General features: G+C 41.3%; 1 protein-coding gene across 1 annotated transcript in view; it reads left to right on the top strand.

The window, feature by feature from the left end:
* Positions 1-25217, top strand: part of LOC309540057 (CD209 antigen-like protein 2) — a 76657-nt gene extending 51440 nt beyond the window's left edge. The window contains exons 5-9 of the mRNA XM_082236668.1: positions 13800-13898; positions 14792-14878; positions 21897-22048; positions 23111-23223; positions 24856-25217. Of these exons, the coding sequence (XP_082092794.1) occupies positions 13800-13898; positions 14792-14878; positions 21897-22048; positions 23111-23223; positions 24856-25006 (602 nt within the window). The 3' untranslated portion in view covers positions 25007-25217. The remainder of the gene's footprint in view (positions 1-13799; positions 13899-14791; positions 14879-21896; positions 22049-23110; positions 23224-24855) is intronic.
* Positions 25218-25662: the final 445 nt, after the last annotated feature.

Raw genomic sequence — 25662 nt, 5'->3', positions numbered from 1 at the left:
TTCTCATGGGAACCAAGGCCATCACCTTTGCAGAGGCCGGAAAGGCAAAGGTAAACACAGGCAGACGTCTGCAGATGGCCAGGAGCAGAGGGAGGGTGAAGAGCCCGCGCCAGGGGAAAACAAAGCGTTGTTTGCTGGCACAGCTTCACCAAAGGCTAAAGGCACGTCTGCTGACCAGAAGCAGGGGGGCAAGCTGCAAAAGCCCACGCCAGTGGAAAACAAGGTTATGTTTGCTGGCACAGCTTCACCAAAGGCTAAAGGCACGTCTGGTGGCCAGGAGCAGCAGGGGGGCAAGCTGCAAAAGCCCACGCCGATGGAAAACAAGGGTTTGCTTGCTGTAAAGACTGCTCCAACAGCCAAAGGCAGATTTATTGTTGATTCAGGTGCGAATCGCCACATCTCGAAGGATCGCCACCTGTTTATCTCCTTCACACCTCAAGAAGGTGAGATCCACCTGGCTGATGGAAGGACGTTGCAAATTGCAGGAGAAGGGACTGTGAAACTTGCAAGTCTGCACACTACCATCAGTAATGTACTTTTTGTTCCAGGGGCTGCAAGCAACTTGCTGAGCGTCCCACAGCTTACTGGGCGTGGTTTTCAGATTTCCTTCAAGAGGAGCGTCTGTCTCATCAGTAAAGGCAAAGAGGACTATTTGCATGCAAAGTTTATGGATGGTTTGTTCCATATAACTTATGAGGACACTGCTGTTGTATCTAATGCTGATTCTTGTTGTGTTGCACAAACTAACAAAGTTCTTCATGCAGGTTGCATTCACGATGCACATCGAAGGTTTTGTCACCTCTCTTGGAAGGCACTGGCCAAGATGCCAGAGGTGGTTGAAGGTTTGAACATCAAACCCTGTAAATTTCACATGAAATGTGTATCTTGTGCAGAGAACAAGGTGAAGGTTGCTCCAAAAGGCAAGGAGTCTAGCAGGCAGGCTTCCAAACCCTACCAGCTAGTGCATGCAGACCTGGTTGGGCCACTTGCGCCCTCTTTAGGAGGAGCAAGGTACTTCATGATTCTGATTGATTCTTTTTCCAGGTTCATTCATGTGTTTTTGCTCGAACAGAAATCGCAAGCGTTTCCGAAGTTTAAGGCATTCTGTGCTTGGTTGGAGAATGTGCACGGTAAACGTATTGCTTGTTTGTTTACTGATCGGGGCGGGGAGTTTACTTCTCAGCAGTTTGAAGCTTTCCTGACTGAGAAGGGAATCCAGCATGACATGTCAACGCCCAGATCGCCATGGATGAATGGGATTGCGGAGAGAGCAAATCAAACATTGCTGCAAGGAATAAAAACCTTGTTGCATGATGCCAATCTCCCTGATAAGTTTTGGGGGGAAGCTCTGGGGAATTTGGTTTACACTTTTAATCGCAGATTGTCATCACCCATTGGCTGTACTCCCTATGAGAAGATGTTTGGCAAGAAGCCCAATATCAAGCACATGAAAATCTTTGGTTCTGACATGTGGGTACGCACACAACAAACCAACAAGCTTGGGAAGCGTGGGGCACATGGTTTGTTCATGGGGTACGAAAAAGGTGCATACAGGGTATGGATGACTAACTCTAAGTCCATTAAGTTCACAAGGAGTGTTGAGTACAATCCCAAGTGGGGGGGAAATGTGGGAATTTTCCAGAGTTACCCAGAGGAGGATGAAGGTGATGTCAAGCAAGCAGCTAAAGCTGAGGAAGCTACTGAGGATGATGATGATGATGATGATCAGAGTTCGGATTCCAGTTCAGTGGGCGGCGCTGCTGCTGGTGTCAGTGACAGTGATGACACAGCAGACTACGAGAGCGCAAAGGCCTCAGTCAGACCATCTGATGCGTCTGACAATGAACTGGAGGAACCACTGTTCACCATTGGTCATTTTTCTCCTAAGAAGGAGGAGATGAGTCCAGAAGACTTGCGTCTAGTACGTAGGTATGAAAGGGGGACCAAGGGCAGACCTCCAAAGAGGTATGCTGATGAGTTTGCTAAGACAGCAACTGCTGTTCTTGGTAACTCAGAGAAGGTGTGGGAACCTTCAAGCTTCAAAGAGGTTCAGGAGTTAACCTCTAAAGATGCTGAGCCTTGGCTTAATGCCATGAAGGCTGAAGTTGATTCCTTGAACAGGAACCAAACTTGGGAACTGGTACCGGTAGTCCCAGGAATGAGACTGGTTGGCAGCAAATGGGTCTTCAAGGCCAAGACAGACCAGAATGGCAAGGTAGTCAGACACAAAGCCAGATTGGTTGCCAGAGGTTTTTCACAGGTACCAGGACAGGATTACCACGAGACCTACTCACCCACAGTCAAATATGAGAGCATTCGGCTGATGCTCAAGATTGCTGCGGAGGAGAAACTGCATGTTTCCCACCATGACATTAATACAGCTTTTTTGTACGGGGTTTTGGGGGAGGAGCTGTACATGCTTCCACCTGATGGGATGGAGATACAGAAGGGAATGGTCTCTAAACTGCGGAAATCCTTATATGGTCTCAAGCAGAGTGCCAGGTGTTGGAACACAAAACTCACTGAGACATTGCTTTCTCTAGGTTTTCACCAGGGTAAAGCTGATCCATGTGTGTTTGTCAAGGAGGAGGGGCAAAACAAACTGTATTGTTTATGTTTTGTTGATGATCTTCTGATGTTTTGGAAGAATCAGGCTTTTTAATCAAAGCACCCTAGCTCAGCTGAAGGAGCACTTTGACATGAAGGATCTTGGTGAGGTATCCAACTATCTTTCTCTGCAGGTGGAGAAGGACCAAGCAGGTAATTTTCTGGTACACCAAACACAGAAAATTGCTGATGTATTAACCAGGTTGAATTTGGTTGATGCAAACCCAGCAGACACACCGATGGTGACAGGTTACCAGGTAGACAGTACTGCTGAAGCGTTTTCTGACACAACGCTATACAGATGCATTCTAGGCAAGCTAAATTTCATTGCCAGATGTTCAAGACCTGACATAGCTATAAGCTGTAATCTGCTTAGCAGACATGCCAACAATCCTACGGTTCAGGATTGGAAAGCTCTGAAGCGCATAGCCCGCTATTTGAAAGGGACTATGCACTACAGGCTGAGGTTCACCAGTCAAAAGACTGGAGGTCTTGAAATCTTTGCAGATGCAAGTTTTGGAAGTGACACCACGGATGGTACAAGCACTTCTGGAGTATGCTACATGTACAACCACTGCCTGTTTGACTGGTTGTGCAAGAAGCAAACAACAGTGAGCCTAAGTTCCTGTGAAGCAGAACTCAATGCTCTGTCATTTTCACTCATGGATTGTGAATGGTTGATGCAACTGTTTAAGGACATCGGGATTTCTGTGAAATGTCCTATACAAGTGTATCAAGACAATAGATCGTGTTTGGCTTTGCTGAACTCCGAGAGTTGCAAGCAGAGAACCAAGTACTTGCAGATTAAGCTACATCGTGCAAGAGAGTGTATTCAGAAACGACTTATTCAGGTGTCCTACATGGCAGGAAATGAAATTCCTGCTGATCTGTTGTCTAAGGTTGTTAACAGAGAACAACTTAAGGTTTATGTACAAAAGTTGCAATTGGGTGAACCACAGGTACAACAGGTTACACGGAAAGGGGGAGGATGTTAGGATATTTCCGTTCCACCTTAAAAGGGAGCAGGCTTTGTGAGTCACAGAGTCTGCGCATGTTCTATTCACAGGATGTTTATGCTTGCTATTCCTTTCGATTTCGCCAGTTGGCCAGAGATGCTGGCACAGAACGGTCATGTTTTCTTTTGTTCTGTTCTATGCTAAATAAAGTCTGTAAATTATGCTCTTCTGCGGTGCAAGCTTTCTAGCTGTGTGTTTCTGCTGATAAACAGTGTGCACAAGCTCTGGAATGTGGCAATCTATTTCCAGAACGGCTTCGTGTCGCTAACTGCTGGATCTGCCTGTCTACGGGAGATCGATGGACGTCCGGCAGCCGGCTTGGGGCCATGATGATGGACTATATCTCCCTGGCAGTTTCTCAAGACTTTTTTCTCTTTAGTAGTAAATTGTAATTTGGTGGACATATGGAGATTAAGACATCCAATAGATAAACAATTCACTTTCTTCTCAGAACCTAAGAAATGGGCCGCAAGAATCGACCACATTTGGAATTCAAGTGAATTAGCAACAAGAATTTTTTTTTAAATAGTTTTTATTTGCTTTTTTTCCAAGGTCAAAATACATCGTCATTGACACAACAAAAGCAGTTTTACAAAAAAGGAAAAAGTTATAAAAGAAGAAAAGAGAAAAAGAAAAAAAAAGAAAATCACTTTTCCAGATCTATTTTCATAATCAACTGGACTTCCCCACATCTTCCATCCCCTGCTTTCTTTACAATAAAAATAAATAGCAAATTGGTACCTTATTTTATGTGTTTTTGTACTTTCATTTGATTATATAGTCTGTGATTTATGTTTTTCAGAATGCTAACTTAATTTCCACCATTTACCAATCTCAATACTGAAGCATATTTTTCCCGAAAACTTAACAAATTCTCAACATTCATATAACTTATAATGTTTTTGTAAATAGTCCTTAAATTTTTTCCAGTCCTCTTCCACCGCTTCTTCTCCCACATCTCGAATTCTGCCGGTCATTTCAGCTAGTTCCATGTAGTCCATCAGCTGTGAATGCCACTCTTCCAGCGTGGGTAACTCCTGTGCTTTCCAATGTTTGGCTATAAGAATTCTTGCTGCTGTAGTTGCATATAAAAAGAAAACTCTATCTTTCTTTAACACTCTCTGGCCCACAATGCCCAGGAGGAAGGCCTCTGGTTTCTTGTGAAAGGTGTACTTAAACACCTTTTTCAACTCATTATAAATCATTTCCCAGAAAGCCTTCACCCTCGGGCATGTCCACCAGAGGTGAAAAAAGGTACCTTCAGCCTCCTTACATTTCCAACATTTATTGTCAGACAAATGATATATCTTTGCAAGTTTAACCGGGGTTATGTACCACCTGTATACCATTTTCATAATTTTTTCTTTTAGGGCACTACATGCCGTAAATTTCATACCGGTGGTCCATAACCTTTCCCAGTCTTCAGACATAATGTTGTACCCAATGTCTTGTGCCCATTTTATCATAGCTGATTTAACTGTCTCATCTTGAGTATTCCATTTAAGCAACAAGTTATACATTCTTGAAAGCACTTTAGTCTTAGGTTCAAGTAATTCTGTCTCTAGTTTTGATTTTTCCACCTGGAAACCAATTTTCTTATCTTTTTTAAAAACCTCTAAAATTTGGGCATAATGAAACCAGTCTCGCACCTTTCCCTTCAATTTTTCGAAACTCTGCAACCTCCAAGTGTCACCAACTCTTTCTATTAACTCACAATATTTTGCCCAGCCACTCTCCATGTTACGTAGTTTAATGGCCTTGGCCTCCGTCGGTGATAACCACCTCGGAGTCTTATTTTCAAATAAGTCCTTGTATTTTGTCCAGACAATGAATAGAGCTTTCCTGACAATATGGTTTTTAAACAATTTATGGGACTTTGCCTTGTCGTACCACAAATAAGCATGCCACCCAAAAGCGTTGCTATGCCCTTCCAGATCTAGGACATCTGTGTTTTCTAGCAAAAACCAATCCTTCATCCAGCAGAAGGATGCAGCTTCATAATACAATCTTAAGTCCGGCAGGGCAAATCCCCCTCTTTCCTTTGCATCTGTTAATATCTTAAATTTTATTCGGGGCTTTTTGCCCTGCCAGACAAACTTCGCAATATCCTTCTGCCAGCAACAAGAATTTTAAAATAGAAATACAACTAAAAACACTTTCTGATCAGTCCTCCTTGCTGTTGGCTCACACAGCTACTGCTGCCTGAAATCATAAGGAATTTGGGGTGCTTGTTGCCTCCGAGCTGCCCACAAACTCCCCCCCCCAAAGCAGCTGATTCGCTTTGAGCCATATTTCCCTTTAAATCGTTGCAGACTGGAAGTCTTCAGGTTTATATTTTATACATTGTGTAATGTTAGAAACAAATGGGCATTTCAGAGAGTGGTGGTATAAAATCTTATCAAGCGATATGGGAAGCCACAGAAAAATGAGAATAGTAAACATATGGTGTCCCTAAGATGTATTATGTGAAAACCTAAAAAAAAAAAAAGAGAGAAAGATATTTATATAATATAATTGTTTTTAATGTATACATGAAATAAACCATCCAAAAAGGCAAAGGCACTTCTATAGAGGGTGTTACTTCTTTCTCCAAATCCTGCCTTAGCCCTCCTTTCTTTGAACATAGACTTGGGCTCCACCCTGTAATAGGGTTGCCATACATCCTGGTTTTCTCGGACATGTCTTCTTTTTCGGGGCCTACATCCCCATCCTCGAGGATTTTTAGAATTTGCCAAAATTTCCGTGGGGTTTTCTTTTTTTCCTTTGGTACCAAGACAAGCCCCAAAGGAGCATATTTGCGCTTGGGAACTGCCATTCTAGGAGTGTGACATAGAACACCTGTGTCCCAGGAAGCAGTGTGTCTGGGAGCCTTCCTTCCCAGCCAGAGAATGTGCATGTGCAAGGCAAGTCCATTGCGCCCCCGTCCCACAACCCTGCCAGATCTGTTTCTCTCTACTGGATCCCTTAGAGCAGACATGGGAACCTAGCACGGGCAGAAGCACAACCAGCTGCAATCTTTTATTTCATGTTGCCACCCTCCTACATTTCCCAGCAATTGCAAGGGAGGCAGTTAAGGGAGCTCTTTATCTGTACCAGATGCTTTTACCAGTGCCCAATAGGAGAGGCAAAATAGCCAAGGCTGTTTCAGGGGATGTCAAGTACACTGGCTGGCAAGGGAGTTTCCCTCTCCCTCCGGTAGCTTCCAATAAGAAATAACAAGCCTTTGGCAGGTTTATAGTCCGTTTTATTTACAACAACATACTGAGCACAGCATCAAGCCGCCCTTCCCACAGATGGCAGTTGCTCACTCTGAGTCCCTTTCTCTTCCATAGCAAGAAGTGTGCCACCAGCCACCTGTCCTTCCTCAGTGCTTCTGTTGTTCCTGGACCCTTTCAGTCATAAATAATTACCTGACATTCAGAAGACATCTTAAGGTAGCCCTGTTCAGGGAAGTTTTTAATATGCAACGCTGTACTGTTTTTAACATTGATTGGTAGCCGCCCAGAGTGGCTGGGGAAACTCAGCCAGATGGGCGGGGTATAAATAATAAATTATTATTATTATTATTATTATTATTATTATTATTATTATTATTATTATTATTATCCAAGTTCTAGGGGAGGGAAGGACTTCCCTGCCACACTCAAATGAAGAAGCTCCTAAAGGCTCCCTCCCTCCTGGTTGCCTAGCTACTATCTCAAAAATGTCCAGCTCTTCCCCCAATTGAGCAGCCTCTGAATCTACTGGTCTCTCTGCTTCTGGTGTTAAAAACTTCCCAATACAGGGCTGCCTTCAGATGTCTTCTAAAAGTTGTGTAGTTCTTAATCTCCTTGACATCTGATGGAAGGGTGTTCCACAGGGAAGGTGCTACTGCCACCTTCCCTCTGCCTGGTTCGCTGCAACATCACTTCTCATAGTGAGGGAGCCAGAAGAAGGCCCTTGGAGCTGGACTTCAGTGTCCAGGCTGGACTATGGGGGTGGAGATGCTCCTTCAGGTATCCAGGGCTGAGGCCATTTAGAGGATTAAAGGTCAGCACCAACATTTTGAATTGTTCTCAGAAATGTACTGGGAGCCACTGGAGATAGGACCAGTGTTATATGATTCTTGTATCTTTATATAGAAGGGCAGGATATGAATGACAGAAATCATTTTTGAACAATGTTTTTATTGGTAGTGACATATAAACATACAAAAACATAATGAGCAATAACAGGAATAAGGGTACATAGTTATGAGGGGTTTCTAGCATATGAAGCTTATCAGAGTCCAGCTCAGAGTTTGTGCAGATCTAGCTTTCTATCCAAGTACAGTTCTTGATGAGTTGCTATTGGTTGAAGGTCAGTTGCATGCAGGGCTTTTTTCCATTTGGAACTCGCTTGAACTCAGTTCTGACACCTCCCAGGTGGACACCATTGTGAGAGAGCAAGGGAGGTGTTCATGGTAGGTTCCAGTACCTTTTGAGTGTGAAAAAATAGCACTGGTGGCAAGTATGTTTTGATGATGATACATTCAATAAATGTAGACCAAACATATTGAAATTCAATTGCTTCTGTTCCTTTTCTTTGTGCTTTAACTTTGCAAATGAAGATTTACACTAATGCACTTTGCCATATTTCCTGGTACAAGTGTTGAGATAGGAAGCTTTCCAATATTACTAGCAGAGTTTATGAGGAGTAAGGATTCTTCTGGGGGATATGCTTTGAAGGTAAAGTATGTACCCGGCCTAAATAAAAAATAAAACTAATAACTTTTGAAAAATTAATTAGTATAATAAATCTGAAACCAACATTTTCCTGGATTTATGCTTTATGTGGAATGCTGATTGGATATGATCAGCAGCCAATCGGAAATGGTATAGCCTAAATGGGAGGAGTTCTGGAATGCCTGACATCACAAGGGAGGTGGTTCTTAGCCAGTGGGAGGATGAAACACCCTTAGGAATAAATTAGTGAAAAGATTGTTTCATGACAACACCAAGGTATCCAAACAGAAAGTGGTCTGATGGGTGGAACACTTTCCTTACAAGCTATGATAATTGCAGGGTCTCATTACAAGGCCGAAAGGTCACTAAGAGGCTAAATGATAAGGAGCTTTTATAAGCAACAGGTGGTCTTTCTCTTTTAAATACTAGAACTCAGGGTCATCCAATGAAACAGAGTGGTGGAACATTTGAGGGCTGTGTACAGGTGCTGTGTTACCAGTTGTATTACTGTATTGGCCAATAGCAACCACCAGGCAAGCAAGAGGTTCTTTGGATTCCACTGGACAGAGACTCCTAGGTAGAGACAAACTTTTATTAATTGGTAAACATTAGCAAAGAAATTGGTCAGCAACGTAGAATAGAGTCTAACAGAAAACCAACAGCAACTGGAATAAGCTGTAAAGCCAATAATGTAATCTATAGGCAGGCAGCCCTGTTTAGGGAAGTTTATAATGACTGATGTTTTAATGTATTTTTAATCTTTTGTTGGAAGCCGTCCAGAGTAGCTGGGGAAACCCAGCCAGATGGGAGGGGTATAAATATTTATTATTATTATTATTATTATTATTATTATTATTATTATTCAAAAGATCTTAGGCAACAATAGTCATAATACAGATAGAATAGGTTTAGTTCTTCATGTCTCCCCAACCGAAGATTTCTCAATCCATCCCCCATGCAGGCAGGTGTTTGATAGCTGGCCAAGCCATGAAGTTGTTTTCACTTCTTCTCCAACAGCCATGTTCCTTATATTAAAGCTCCAGCTACATCGCAAACCAGGAGCACTACATTCTGTTTTATTCTCTGGCAGTGCTGCTCTGATTCATGGGCCCAGTTTGTAAATCCAGATCAAGTTCATGATCCAGAAAATACAAATCTTTGAAAAACTAATTTACTAGCATATCAAGGGCTACTATCTCAGATAGCTTCAAAGCGGAATGAGACAACTGCCCTCTTCTTTCTTTCTTTTTTTCTTGATAGACTCAATTGGATTTACATGCATCCAACTGAGACCAGATCTAGGACTTCATCTTTTCTGATGATTAGGAGGTAGTTATGTAATTAAATGTATATACCTTCCTTAAAGGGTGAGGAACATGTGGCCCTCCAGATGTTACTGGTCTACAACTCCCGTCATCCCCAACCATTGACCATGATGCCTGTGATGGAGGGAGTTGGCACCCAGGAACATCTGAAGACCTCATAGATCCCACACGATCTATGAAATGGTGAACATTTGGCAATGTATTATGGGGAAGCCACTTTCAGCCTGAGGGCTGGTATCTTGATGAAAACAGCTCTAGTTGCTGCTGCAGAAGGGACAAACACAAAATTGAAAGGCACTTGGACCTTTAGGCATGGTAATTTGGCACAGCAAGTAATCTTGACATAAGCAGATAGCCTCTAAATAAACACCAATAAATGTTGCAAAGCAAGATATTTCTTTTTAGCACACACCAGTAACTGAGATTTCAGCTGCAATATTAGCAGAACCGAAAACACTCCATCTCATCTTATCAGCTGATGTACAGATCAACCCATTTCATTCACAAAGAAGATTGCCCCAAATTTGATTTACCCCGTAAAATAAATATAGAGTGAACATATGGATCAAACCCATAACTGTTGTTTGCAAATGCTTACTGAACTTCTAGAAACTAGATGTCCAGGAGTTTAGAAAGAAATAGAATGCAAAATGAGAATGTGCTATATTACCTAAAACATTTTTAAAATTCCTTGGAATCCATATGGAACATCTTTTTGGTTTAAAGCTGAGATTGATCCAGCAGAAGAAAAAGAAAGACGTTTCAAAAATGTCTTTATAGGAAAGGATTGTCTAATACTGATAGACACCAAAGTGTAATATTGGAAATGCCCCTTGAGACCCATTTTTTACTTTAAGTTGTTGTGCATTTCAACTTTGTACCAAGAAAATCCTTGACATTTGTAGGTGTGCATCTACTTTAAAATTTATGTTCCTGTAATAGGGAGATTAAGTGCAGGACAACAAAAGCAAATACTGTGAGCTTTGATGCTTGACAAGAGACTTATACTCTGAGTTTGGAAGGTTAAACACCCACCATCCAACCAATGTGTTCATAGTCTTATACTCCATGTTATAATAGCTTGTTGTTTCACAGACAAAACTGAGAGGATGGGGAAGCTAACGCCTGCAAAGAGTGCAGCATCCAGAAGATATGCAATGTCCAGAAGACAGCTAGCGCTTAGAAAGCGTAAAGCAGCAGCAAAAGGAACTTGTGGTCTGTATACAGCGCAGTCATATGGGATGAGGTTTCTTATGAAGTAGAGGAATGCATGGGAAAGGGAAGTTGATGGAGAGACAGGCAGGGAGTGGAGCCAGTCATGTTGTGCTAGGGAGGAGTGCAGAGAGTAGCACACACAGCTCTTTGGGTGCCAGAGATCCACTAATCCACATAGAAACCCCAGGATTCAGCACACTTTTTGCTGCTGACTGTGGTGTTCCTTTACTGTGTGCAGCCAGGAATGGCTCCATCATTGGGCAGAATGAAGCAGTTGCCTCAGGTAGCAGGTGCTGTGGCGGGTAGAGATATGTAGACCACACAAGCTGCACTGCACCTCCTCAGTTAGTCTGCTGCCCCATCAGCAGCATCGAAATATCAGCCAATGGCCTGGCCAGGCCAGCTTCTGAATGTGGAATTATGTGTATGGAGGGGGCATCTTGTCATTTGTCGGGGGGGGGGAGAAAGTAATATCAAAGGCTCCTGTCTTCTGATCCAGACATTTGTAAGAAAAGTTTCCTCAAGCAGCAAGGCATCTCACCTTGCCATCTCCACCTGCTTATCCTCCCAAGTGCCCACCCCCTGAACAATTGACTGTCTCTGGCTGATGGCTGCCACAGCATATGGAAGCCTTTTTCCTGGGCTGGGAATGGCTAAAGTAGAATTTTGTTTCTTCAAGCATCTGGTTTTCAGGACTTGGTTACCTTCTTCCAATCTCCAACGGGTGAAAGATTTATCATACTTGAGATTTGCATCCTTGCTGTCATGACACTGCTGATTTACATTCTATGTAAGTACATAATTAGCATACTTTGCAACTAATGTCACGGGCGTTCCTTCAATGCCAATAGCATTTCCAAAAAGAGATGGCAGGATCCACCTTCCATTTATCCCTTTCATCTCTCTTTGATATCAGGGGTTGAGTTACAGCTGTCACCCAGTGAGAGCAATGGCACTGTTTTGCTTACAATTTATAAGTGAGTTCCAGAACTTGGAACAGAAGCACAGGCTGACACAAGTCCCTGGGACACCCTGGACAATTCCCTTTCCCAATTGCCATTCTCTGCTCCTTTCCCAACTAATCCTCATTTGCTGAGGGAGAGCCCCCATTCCTGATCCTCACCACCCTGTACTCTGCTAAGGCTCCATTCCCCTGAAGGAAAGTGCTTGGGGGAAACAGACTGCAGAGGATAAGGCCATGGCCAAAGTGGGTGGGTCCAGAGCCTACCTAAATATCCAGATATATGCGGGGCTTTTTTCAGCCAAAATTCATCAGTTCCAGGCCCTCTCAGGTGGGCTCCGTTGCCAATCTAAGGGAACAAGGGAGGCATTCATGCTGAGTTCCAGTGCCTCTTTTTTTTTAAAGAAAAATAGCACTGGATAGATGAACAAATGGCCTATATTCATAGCTAATTCATATTTAAAGGGCACTCAAAGTAAGCAAAGCTCAGGGGGAGGGAACCAAATGATCTAAGAATTTGCATACAGCAGGGCATGAGGCAGCCTGGCAAATGCAAGTCCACAGGACAAAGAGGACAGTGGTATCTATACACCCAAAAATCTAAAGCTCTCAAAGGAAGGCCAAAGCATCTGATGACAGAAGCAACAGGCTAAATGAAAACAGGACTTCAGACCAGCAGGACAGCCACTATCAAGGGCTGAGAAAATATTAATAAAAGTCATAGTCATGGTTTTGTTGATTTGATTTCTTATCTGCCTTACAAGTCAGAAATTTAAATTCAATATTAAAAGCAGTTTGAAACCAAGTATCCCCTCCCCCAGACAGTCAGACATTTTAATCATTTCTTTTCTACCTACCTCCTCCTTAGATCAAAAGGAAGTGAAAATAAGAGCTGAGTTTCAAACGGCAATGGATATCATTAGGACCTTTGTTGTTGGGCTTGATTCAATCCATGAAGACAAGGATGGTAAGCATTTTTTTATGCACATCCTCACTTTTGCTAGACCCTGATTAATTTAAACAGGCGTCAATTCCTGTAGTTCACTTTGGGATTCATATTGTGTAAGCAATACATATATTCAGTGAAACTCATCACCCAATAGAGCTTTGCATTGCTCTGCAGGAAGAAAAGCAGATGGTTGTGATTCTCACATCCCCCCACTAGAAATGCTGTCCTTCCCCATCAAACTGTAATTCACAATGTTTGTGCTACTGCAAGATTTTAGCACTGGCACAAGGGAACTTTGCCCCACTTCTCCCTGCATGCCATCACCAAAGCTGCTCTCCGGGGTGGGGAACAGATTGGAGGGAAAGGGGCGGAAGATTGCATTGTGCAAGGAGAAATTCCTGCACTGACATAATGTCCTTCTTAGAATTATGTGGAATGCAACCCAGTATTCATCAGGAAAAGAGTAGTGGATAGCAGTGGATAGATGAGCAAATGGCCTATTTTCATAGCTAATTCATTTTTAAAGTGCACTCAAAGTAAGCAAAGCTCAGGGGGAGGAAACCAAATGATCGAAGAATTTACATTACAGCAGGGCATTTGGCAGCCTGGCAAATGCAAGTCCACAGGACAAAGAGGACAGTTGTATCTATACACCCCAAAATCTAAAGCTCTCAAAGGAAGGCCAAACCATCTGATGACAGAAGCAACAGGCTAAATGAAAACAGGACTTGAAATGAAAACAGACTAAATGAAAACAGACCAGCAGGGCAGCCGCAATCAAGGCATAGGAAACATCAATTTAAGGGTGGGGAGAAGAAAATATTAATAGAAATCATATTTATGTTTTTGTTGATTTGATTTTTTATTCACCCTTCTCTCTAAGGTCCTGGGGCACATGAAAAGTCAGCAATTTAAATTCAATATTAAAAGCAGTTTGAAACCAAGTATCCCCTCCCCCAGGTCATCAGACCAGGGTGCTAGAAAACAATTTCTTCATTTCTTTTCTACCTACCTCCTCCTTAGATCAGAAGGAAGTGAAAAACAGAGAGGAGTTTCAAGTGGCAATGACCATGATTCGAACCTTTGTTGTTGGGATTGATTCATTCTATGAGGGCAAGGATGGTAAGCATTTCATATGCACGTCCTCATGTTTGCTAGAACATTTTTAATGTAAACATATTTCAATTCCTTTTATTCACTTTCATATTGTGTGAGCGATACATATAGGAAATGAAACTCACCACCCAACAGAGTTTATCACTATTTCATTCCTCAGCAGGAAGAAAAGCAGACAGTTGTTTGTTTTGTTTTGTTTTTTTAACATCTTTATTCAAAGTTCAAAAAGTACATAACGATATTAGCAGCAAACATGGCGAGACACAAGATTTAGCACTAGCACAAGGGAACTTTGCCCCCACTTCTCCCTGCTTGCCATAACAAAGCTGCTCTCCAGGGTGGGGAAAAACGTCAGAACAGATTGGAGGGAAAGGGGCTGAAGATTGTATTGCACAAGGAGAAATTCCTGCACTGACATTATGTCCTACTTAGCTCTATGTGAAATGCAACCCAGAATTCATCCAAAAAAGAGTTTGGGCGCCTCTATTTTCTTAGATCTCACAAAGCATAATAGAAAACTTAAAAGTATTTTTGTATTTTTGGTTTTACTGTGTGACTCAGTGCAATATTGTTTTGTGACCCTGTGATTCCCAGCAGAAAAGGAGGACATAGGAGAGGAACATTAGAGATACTTCATGAGCCAGTTTTAATATGAGAATAGGATAGTGGATTGCATGGGTCTTTGCTCTGATCCAGTTGCAGGATTCTTCTGAGGCTTTCCATTGGTGATCTCAGCCACAGAGAATCAAGTCTGTCCTCATATTCATAAGAACCCGATCCTTGAGCTCTGCTTCCTGTTTCAGGCTAGAGTGTTTAAAAATGTTTGAAAATGGTTTCTTAATATTTGCAGATTGTTATTTCAGATACTCTTTTGACTTGAACTATTTCAAATCTTTTAGACTTTGGAATACTCGCTGTAGCGCTAAACAAATCAGAGGAAATGCGGTATCTTGCCAACAAAAATGATGAACTGCAAAAAGAAATTGGTAAGATGAAGAATTGTAGTGCAGTGAGAACCTGCCCTGATTCTGCCCCAGCTGAAAGCCCCTCCTCTGGCTGAATACTCTTAGAGCCAGAGCAGAGTGCTGCAGTCCTTTGCATGGGGTCACCCTAGAGAAACATCCGAGATATTTATTAGTATTTTTAAATGATTTTTATTAATTTTCAACACAAATATACAATTTTATCCAAATTTTCACAAATTATCTCTTTTTGGACTTCCTTCAGCTTCTCTGCCAATCATCTATATTTACCTCTCAATTACGCATTTCTTCTGTTTAGTATTGCCATTAGTTTCCCCTCCCGCTTCTATTTCTTTTAACAATACATCTCAAATTTCACAGTGCTTCTTGGAACCCCGATAGTGTTGTTTGCAGATCACATATATTTTTCAGATATTCTACAAATTTTCCCCAGTCTTCGATGAACTTTTGGTCTCGACAATATCTAATTTTCCCAGTTAACTTATCCAACTCTGCATAGTCTGTCAGTTTCATTCTCCATTCTTCTATTGTTGGTATTTCCTCTTGTTTCCATTTCTGGGCCAATAAAATTCTTGCTGCTGTAACTGCATATTGGAAAAGTTTACAGTCCTTTCTTCTTATTTCCTTTCCTGTAATCCCTAAAAGAAAAGCTTCTGGTTTCTTTACAAATGTATATTTAAACATCTTTTTCAATTCATTATATATCATGTCCCAGAAACCTTTCACTTTCTTACAATCCCACCACATATGATAAAACGTTCCTTCTTTTTCTTTACATTTCCAACACTTATTACACGTCTTAAACATTTTTGCTAATTTTACCGGTGTGATATACCATCTATAAAACATTTTCATAACATTTTCCTTTAACGCCGTACATACGGTAAATTTTAAATTTTCCTTCCATAATTTTCCCCAATCATCAAATTGTATATTATAACCAAAGTCCTTGGCCCATTGTATCATTACCGATTTAACTTCTTCATCTTTCATGTGCCATTCCAACAATATACATTTTTGACAGAATTTTACAGTCATTGTTTATTATCTTTGTTTGAAACTTTGAGTCTTTTTCTACATAACCAATTTCTTTACAATCTTTTTTAAACATTTCATTAACCTGAAAGTAATGCAACCAATTATAAACATGTTCTCTAACTTGTTCATATGGTTTTAATTTCCATTTTCCTCCTTCTTTAATTATCAATTCACCATATGTAATCCATTTACCTCTCATATTAATTTTCTTTACAGTCATAACGGAGATAACCAGTGTGGAACTCTTGGTTCTAATAGGTTTTTATACCTATCCCATATTTCTATTAACAAACTCCTGAAGATGTGGTTCCCAAAGCCTTTATGTACGGTATTTTCTTCTTCTCACACCATAAGTACGCATGCCATCCAAATCTGTTATCAAAACCTTCTAAATCTAGTAACTCCTTATTTGCTAATTTTATCCATTCTTTCACCCAGCAAAGACATGCTGCTTCATAATATAATTTCAAATCTGGCAGGGCAAAACCACCTCTTTCTTTCGCATCCGTTAGTAACTTAAATTTAATTCTTGGTTTTTTGCCCTGCCAGATATACCTTGAAATCACTGTTTGCCACTCTTTAAAAATCGTTACCCCCTTTAGTATGGGGATAGTCTGAAATAAAAATAACATCTTTGGAAGAACGCTCATCTTTATCGTAGAAATTCTACCCCAGAAGGATAGTTTCATTCTACCCCACACCTCCAGATCTTTCCTTATTCCATTCCAGACCGGTATATAATTATTCTGAAACAAATCAATATTTTTAGGAGTTAACCAAATTCCTAAATATTTTACCTTTTTCACCACCTCTATCTCTGTTCGTTGTTGCATTATTTCTATCATACTTTGCTCCATATTTTTTGCAATTATTTTAGTTTTCTTCTTATTTAATCTGAACCCTGCCACATTTCCAAATTGTTCAATTTCCTCCAATACTTCTTTTACACTTTCTGTTGGTTCTTCAATCATTATTACCAGATCATCAGCAAAGGCTTTAACTTTATATTCATTCTGGCCAACTGTTACCCCTTTTATTAATTCATTTTGTCTAATCGCATTTAGAAAGACCTCCAGGACCATTATAAATAACAATGGCAAGAGCGGACATCCCTGTCTAGTTCCTTTAGATATTTTTATGTCTTCCGTAGTCACATTATTTACAATCAATTTAGCTCTCTGCTCTGTATATATTGCCTTTATTCCAATATAAAACTCTTTCCCTACCTCCATATGCTCCAGATTCTTCAACATAAAGTCCCATGTTATATTATCAAAGGTCTTTTCTGCATCCACAAACATTAATATAGCTTGTTTCTCATTCCTGGCAGTCAGATATTCCAGAATGTTAATTATATTCCTTATATTGTCCTTCATCTGTCTGCCTGGAAGGAAACCTGCTTGGTCTTTATGAATAATTTCTAATAATATCCTTTTCAATCTTCTCGCTAAAATCCCAGCAAATATTTTATAATCTGTATTCAGCAATGAAATAGGCCTATAGTTTTTGACCTGTGTTAAATCCGAGTCCTGTTTGGGGATAAATGTGATATATGCTTCTTTCCATGTTTCCGGAACATCTCTTTCTTTCAGAATATTATTCATAACTTCTTTCAATGGGATTGTCAAAACATCTCTCAGTTCTTTATAGTAACTTGATGTAAATCCGTCTGGTCCCCGGGCCTTTCCCCTCTTCAATTCCTTTATAGTCTCTTTTATCTCCGCGCATTCTATAGGGGCATTCAGTTGGTCTTTTTTCTCTGCCGGGATCTTCTGCACCTTTTTTCTTTTAAAAATCTCTCTATTTTCCTCATGTTCTTCCTTTCTCTGTTATTATATAGTTGTCTGTAAAAGTCCAAGAATCCTTTTCTAAATGTAAACAGGAGCCAAAGTCTCTTTCCAATTATAATCAGTCTTTCAATGAGAAGATCTTAGAAAATAAATAAATTGTAGTGATGTATTCCATCCACTAGGGGTCATAAATCCAAATCTGAGACACGTTAAAAATACTCCAACTAAAGAGAAGTTTTCCCAAGTCCAAATAACAGTAATTTTGTTTGGCTAGGGTCCCTAATATCTATTTTGTCAATAAAACTCAAAGTAAAAAGAAAGAAAGAAAGAAAGAAAGAAAGAAAGAAAGAAAAGCCAGATAAACAACTTTTATCCACTACAGTCGCTGTTCTGTCTTTTGTCTTTGTCACTACTTTTATTTTTTTAAAATGATATTTATTGAAGCAAAAGAATTTTTTAAAAAATACATACAAAAAAAGACAAAATTACAAAAAGGAAAAAAAAAAACAAAATCATGAGAAAAAAATAAAAATAAAACCATCCTTATCAAATTCTCCAAATTCCATTACCTTCTTTCCATGACCTCCGCCTCCTCCCATCTCTTGTATCTTGATTAATAATTATCACAGCAAATCCTTTTCATAACTCATAATATTTTATCATTACGTTACCTTACTCTATTCTCATTTTATCTTATAAAGACGATCTTAGAACTTAAAACTTAAATCTTTTTTACCAACTACTCATAACCATTACCTTTTTGCCTAGTTCTTTAAACATTTTAACAAGAGCCAAGTAATTTCATTTCAACATTTTCCCAACATTCATAAAACATTTCTATTAATAATAATACAAAAAGTACAATAAAATAAAAACAATCCAATCTTCTTCCAGCGTCCCCTCCCCCCGGTCCCGGGGTTGTCAGTCTTTTCTTTTCTTTTCTTTTCTTTTTAATCTGGCACATTAACCTGGTGCCCTTATATCCGAGGCCTTCAAGTCTCTTCCATGTCCCTTTCGCAGCTCTTCTTCATATTTTCCTTTCACTCGCGGGAACTCCAGCTTTGTAGTGTTTTTGACCCTTTTCAGCAAATCAGCCCCTTTCTCATAGTCCAGACTAAGCTCCATGTGGTGATTTAAAACATATTTCAGGTTCCCTCCAAAATTGGGAGTCTCAGCAACTCCAAACCTCTGGCGGCCCATTTCCAGACTCGGAAAGTCCAAACCTCCCTGCATAGGGAGGTTAATCCAACCCCCCATTTCCAGTTCAATCCAAACTTTATCTTTCCAAGTCTGGTTTTCCCCAAGTTCATTTATCAAATCCAAAAGCTCACTTTCCTGCTGGACCGAGAGTCCCTCCATCCCTTTTAGCGTCCCAGATTCAGCAGGGTCCTCTTCTTTCTGTTGTTCTGTCGTGACACACTCCTGCTTTAGTTCCTGAGTGGGCTCCATATAGTTTTCCACTACCTGATCAAAGGCACTGGCAGCTTTTGTCATAAAGTCCATCTTCTGACTTAACTGATCCAATAGGGCACTTATATTACAGAAAGCACCCAACAGTGCTTCTGAAGGCATTGTCCTGCAAGGTCACAAAACTCTTTCCCACAGTTGTAATCAGTAAACAGCGGCAAATTCCCAGGATTTAGTTACAATTTCATAGCTCCCCTCTAGGGGGAGAAACTTCTGATTGTTCTTTTCCTTGAAGATAATAGCAACAGAGTTTCTTCTTTAAGATATTTTGTCCGTATTTGTTCTTTTTTAAAAAGCGAAAGGAAGCAATGGAATCACAATGTTTCCCTCCTTTTAACTATCTGTCAAAGCATTTATTTCTGGTCAATGAGATTCAAACGTCAAATCTGACACCCCGCTCCAGGGTCAGGACAGTGGAAAGTTACTTTACTTTAACTTTAATTCCGCAAGTACCAAATTAGGGTAAATTTTAAGGTCCAAGTTCCTTTTATTTCGCCAATGCTTGTTTAAAATCCAGGTATTTAGCATTCCAGTACTCACGGTTAGTTATTTTCAATGCCAAATTGTCCCAGAAAAAAGGCAGCGCTCTCCGGCAACGGCTGTGTGGCTTCGCTCCGCAGAAAAAGCAGTTGACTCACAGCACAGCACCACTTCCCCCTCTTCACTTCGGAGCCCGTTTCTGGGTTCCTTAGTGGGTTGGGGGCGCGCAAAAGGTGCCCGCTGAGTCCCACGGTCACAGGCTTCATCCGCCTGTGATTTTCAAAAGGGTCCCCGCTACACCGCAGCGGAAAAGACCCGTTTCTTGCGGAGCTTGTCCCTCCAGTTCAGAGGGAGTCCGCCATCACCGGAGGCGCCACCTCGGAAGTCCCTTTCTCACTACTCACTACTTTTAAAAATGTCAATGGCGTCGGAAGCTCCTTTTCCGCTACGCAATTCTTTGTCTTTTAAAACCAAAAGTAAGCAGGAGCTTCGATCTTTCTTTTACCCTCCGTTACATCAAAAGACTGCCAATTTTCAAAATAGTATCTCTCTGTTCCCCCTTTAACTTAGTAGTCTTTTATTTCTTTGTAGCTCCTTAAGGAGATACTTTTAAAAAGAAACAAGTTAAAGGATAGAAAGCAACAGTAACTGCTAGCGGCAACTCACTTTCCTTTTCCCAGCTCTGTGTAAAGCACTGCGTCTGAGCTGATTCCAGATGACAGCTGAACTCCGTAATCTTCTCTCTTTCCCCCCCAAATCCTTCCTTTATTAACCACCATCCAATCTGTAATTTTTAGGTCCAAATTTCTTATATTTGAGAGTGGAGCGCTTTCCCTGCAAGCTCGGGGCTTCGCTATTCAGCTTTAGACAATGGCTTCCCTTAGCCCACTATCCCCGCTCCGCCGTACTCTTTGCTCCTTTTTGTTGTTACCTGACGGCCGGGCGGGTAGCTTTTGGCGTCCCCAAGAACCTGACTCTCTGGACACCCTCCAGAAATTAAAGTTAGGGGCTACTGCGCCCTGTAGCACCCTTTCCTTGTCCGAAATAGCACAGGATTTGCCTCCCGGCAAAATCCCCGCTTGCAGGAGGATCACGCTCCACCGGAAGTTCCGAAACATCAGAGATATTTAGTTCAGTTCTCCTGAACTTTTGAATTTATTTAGCCTCTATGATTATGAAAGAAAAGACTGTCATTCTTTGCTATAATAGAGACAATCAAAAGAGGTCAGCTAAAAGACCTGTCCTTTATTATTTTCACCCATGAGAGCCCCACCTCTGCAGAGACAATCAAAAGAGGTCAACTGAAAGGGCATGCAGGGCCAATTGTGTCAATGGCCCAAGCCAAGGCAGGGGGTCTTCTGGGTAGTTACACCTGCTCTGTGGCACTCCCTCCCACCAGATCTCAAGGGGGGGGGAAAGAACTACCATCTGAAAGAAGACATCTGAAGGCAGCCCTGTTCAGGGAAGTTTTATATGGTTGGTGTTCAATTGTGTTTTAATTTTTTGGAATTCGCCCAGAGTAGTTGGGGGGAACCCAGTCAGATGGGCAGCATATGAATAACAACAACAACAACAACATCAACAACAACAACAGGCAGCATATTATTATTATTATTTGGATGTTCCAGAGATCAGCCAAAGCTCAGCAGGAGCACCAGTCAGATCAGCTGGAAAATCCCCCAGAGCCATTTGGAAGCCCACTAGATCCATCCTGTCAGCTCGGGCAGGGAGACTGCTTTGCAGCAAACCAGGTGGTAAACCAGCAGAATCCCTCATCTGTCCCAGTTGCCCAATGCCAGCAACACACACACTAGATTCCTGCCCCCTCTGCAACTGAACAGAGAGCTTGTAGAGAGAAAGAGAATTTTGATAAACCACAGCTACTCCCCCTTCCCAACCTTCAAGTCTGCCCTGATGCTGCCCTAAGTATCCAGGTGGAAACAAGTAGGTGAGGTTCTTGACTGCACTCCCTGTTCCACCTATGCCCACCCAGGTATTTACTGCAGCATCAACATGGGTTGAAGAGTTAATGTTTTTCTTGTTTTAAGATTTCTGAGCTTCCCAGATGAATATATGTTATCATGTGGTGACAGAAATGAACTTAACAAAAATAATTGAAATCTGCACAGGCATACAAGGTGGTTCCCATTAAATTCCCTATCTTGAATTTGAATTTTAAGCTGAAATTGAATTCACTATTTTGTTTTCTTTTTCTCTTCTTCCTCCATATCTGGCTTAACTCAAAGACCTCCTTATTGGTAACTTGAATGATGGTTGGATTATATATCAAAGGACAATGTATTTCCTTTCTCCTGACCAATCTTCATGGGCTGATTCACAAAAAAGATGTGAGAGGGAAGGCGCCAAGCTCATTTCTATGGAAACACTGGAAGAACAGGTGAGCATCAAGGCCAAGTATTGAAAAAGCTAGGGGATCTCCTTGAGTCAAAGGGTTCTTATCATCACTATCCATTTAAGAATGTTGCATCTACCTGTATGCAGCCAAGACAACAACTCCATCAGTCAAGCCAAGGGGTGGGTGGTGCAGGGAGCAGCTGCTACCATCAGGGGCTAACTAAGATTTCTTGGAGCTGCTGAGCTCTAATAGAATGAAGCTGGCAGTCAGGATGGAGATCTTGGAGGAGGAGGAGGAGGAGGAGGAGGAGGAGATACTTCAGAGGCATATATCTCTTGGATTCTCTATAAATTCTTCCTCTGCTCTTTGAGATGTATTGAGTGCTTAGAAAAAAATGGCTTCCCTCACCACGCTAACCTTCTGGCAGGAGAGTATCATGGAGATGACTCTAGAGGAGCTTGCAAGGTATATCCCTCTCCCAGCCCCTTAGCCCTGGCACAGGGGCTACTGGGGTGCTGCAGGGCAGAGACATGGGGGAGACCCCATCATCATGCCATCAAGCATACCACAACTGGACTGATTCCAGTGTCTCTGGAACCAACCATCAAACATGGATACAGAAATTGGAGTATTTGACACACAGGTCACTGTCCTGCTAGGTGGTTCCAAGACTGTCCTGCTAGGTGGTTCCAATTGCCCTTCACTACAACATTTCCTCTTTGGGTTGCTTCATAGAATCATAGAATCATAGAATCATAGAGTTGAAAGAGACCACAAGGGCCATCGAGTCCAACCCCCTGCCAAGCAGGAAACACCATCAGAGCTTCCTTGATTCCATCATCATAATCAACATCATAATTTTGTTCAGGGGAACAATACCACATCCAATGTAAAAAATATTTATTGGTGATGGGCATACAATGTATAATTTTGATCACTGCTTCCCCCAAAATTTTGTATTGGGTCTTCAACTGTGACACCTGCTTCTTTTAAAATGTGTTTGTTTTATGCCTGTTGAATTTCTATAAAGGGCTATAGTCTCCCAGAGAAAGGGACATTGTCTTAAAAGATTTTATTTGTTCTTTCTCAACACCCCTACTCTAGTATTTTATAAACAGGCAAGTACAAAAGCATCAGAGGTTTTTTTGGTTTGGAGTCTTTCAAGCCCCGGCAACAAAGAAATGGAGATGGCTGGCAGGAATAGAGGCTTTAGTCACGTAAGTTTCTGCAGAAACATTTGTTAATGGCATGCATTCCAAAAAGTTGCAGATTCTGTTTACATAATTGATTCTTTCCCTTTCCAAATATATTTTGCCATGCAATTTTCTCTACTACCAAAGATCTACATATGTACTCCTCCACATCATTGTCCACGTGAGTGACTGGTGCTTCTCACTAGGTTGCAGAGGCAGGAAGGCTCCTCTTCCTGCTTCTCTAACCTAGTGAATGCAGTGATTTGGAAGAGGCTGAAGGCAGGCTTTTAAATGGTTTGTGCTGCTTAGATCAGCTTCAAAAGGACTTGCAGGAACGTAAAGCTGAGCAACACTGTCAGCTGGCAGTTTAAGACAGTTCATGGTTCCCTTTAAGTATCTAAAAACTCTTTTCAGCTAGTGTAGAAAGATGTACGGGTCAGAGTAAGATCTCACTCATCCACAGCTTGGGAGTAGAACAGAGAACTGGACTGGCATTTATTACCAAGACTAGATTAACAGAGGGCTGCTTTCAGTTTTGCAAGGTCTCCTGGAACAAAATCCAATGACATTCATCTTCATTGATGCACCCAGTACCAACCACAAATCCTTTTTGTCAAAGGTAGTGAGTAAACTTTACAAACCCTGTATGCCAGTGGTTACCAGTTAGCTAAGTACTGCAGACCCTCACCCAAACATCTCATGGAAGTAAAAAAAAACACCTACTACACCATTACTAGTAATATCAATTTAATAGATTCACAGAGAGCTAAAAACGAGGGAGTTATAGAATACATTTATCACAGAATTTTAGTGCTGTGTAGTGGGACTTGATTCAGTACACAATGGACACTGGAGAATGCAAGTGACAATAAGAGTGAGGCTAGGGTGATACCTTTGTCAACTATGGATAATTGATTAAACTAAACTTAGAATCATCATGTTAGATTTAGATAAGATATATATGTGAGAGATATCATAGCATTTCAATCAACCCTATAGTGACATTGTGGTTATATTTTGTAATTAATTTGAGGACATAGCTATTTTTGTTTCTGTATAGTGTCATTGCTCTCCTCATGCATGGGGTGGGTGATGGATGTGAGATGAGGTGGATGAAGGTGGATGCAAATCTAGCGTTGTTTTAATATGCTCAGAACAATCATTACTGTGCTAACTCTGCTATGAGAGAGTAAGGATCTCTCTTCCAAAACTCTTTCTCCAACACCCACAACAGTCCAGAGCAGATCTGAGGAGGATGTGGGTGCATATGGAAAGGAGAGAGGGCCAGTTCCTTTGCAGAAATGGAAATCCTGGCAATAGCAGAAGTACTGCTTTGGATACTTCCTAAACGAAATTGACTGAAAGTTCTTGTGTGTTCCTCTGAGCCTTCCAAAGACGACACCTTCACTTTTTTGTAGTTTCCTATGAGAAATCACTTCATGTTTAAAAGAAAAGAGACAGTCTTGACCCACAGCTGTTGTTGTTGTTTTCCTTACATGGTTAGAATTCTAAAGCCGGGGAGAAAAATCCATCCCAGTTGTGGGTGGATGCTAAGAGAGAAAGAGCTGAACATCTTTTTAATGGTAGAAGGCATGGGGAGCGCATGAGGAAGTAGACGTCCATTCTTGATTGATCAGTGCTGCTCTTTCTTTTCAGGTACTGGAAAAAAGGTGAGCCTAAACATCCACACCAAAACCACTGTGCTGCAATAGGCCTTGATTGCAATTTGGATTGCTGGATCGCATTACACTGTGAGCAACGCATAGGGTACATATGTAAGAAGGTGCCTGATGATGCTTGGCTCTAAGAAGATGAACGAAACTGGATCTCATGATCACTACACAAAAACAAAACCAAGAGATCACCCTACCTCACTGTTTTAATGCACAATCCATACTCTGCCATCTAGATTATAGGACTCTTTGGCATCAGCACTCAAAAACACCTTGAAAAGACCTTATCCTACAAACTCAAATGTAGATGGCTACAAAAATAAAGAATGGAAGCATCCAGTCATAGCCTGTTTTCTGTTTAATGTATTTATTTGCAATGCATACCAGTATTTGTTTCCTTACTCTATGTGTTTGATGCCCCATTGCCCCTTCTGATCTCCATGGTTGCTACCTTACAAGGCACATAAGGACAACCCTGCATGCCAGCCAGTGAGAATGGGGGCCACCCAGCACCTGGTGTCCCCTTCTAGCAGACTAATCAGAAATATAATTTTGGCTTTATCACTGGGAAATTCCAGAGCCATGACTCTCATATAGAGATAACATTGGGCAACAAACACAATGAACTGCTCTTGATTTCTGTCAGAGCCTTTATGCTGTCAAGCCGGCATAGATAAAACTCCGGGCTCACGGCCAGTTCCAATCTATTTGATTTATTGACAAAGTTCAAAAGTATATCTCCAGTGTTTCAAATCACGTCCAACCCTTCCGGCACAGTTGCCGCGTCTGC

Source organism: Podarcis vaucheri (genome assembly GCF_965113315.1).
Source record: "Podarcis vaucheri genome assembly, chromosome: 9".
In the NCBI taxonomy this organism is placed as follows: Eukaryota; Metazoa; Chordata; class Lepidosauria; order Squamata; family Lacertidae; genus Podarcis; species Podarcis vaucheri.
The sequence above is the reverse complement of the archived record's forward strand: the minus strand, read 5'-3'. Positions and strand labels throughout refer to the sequence as shown.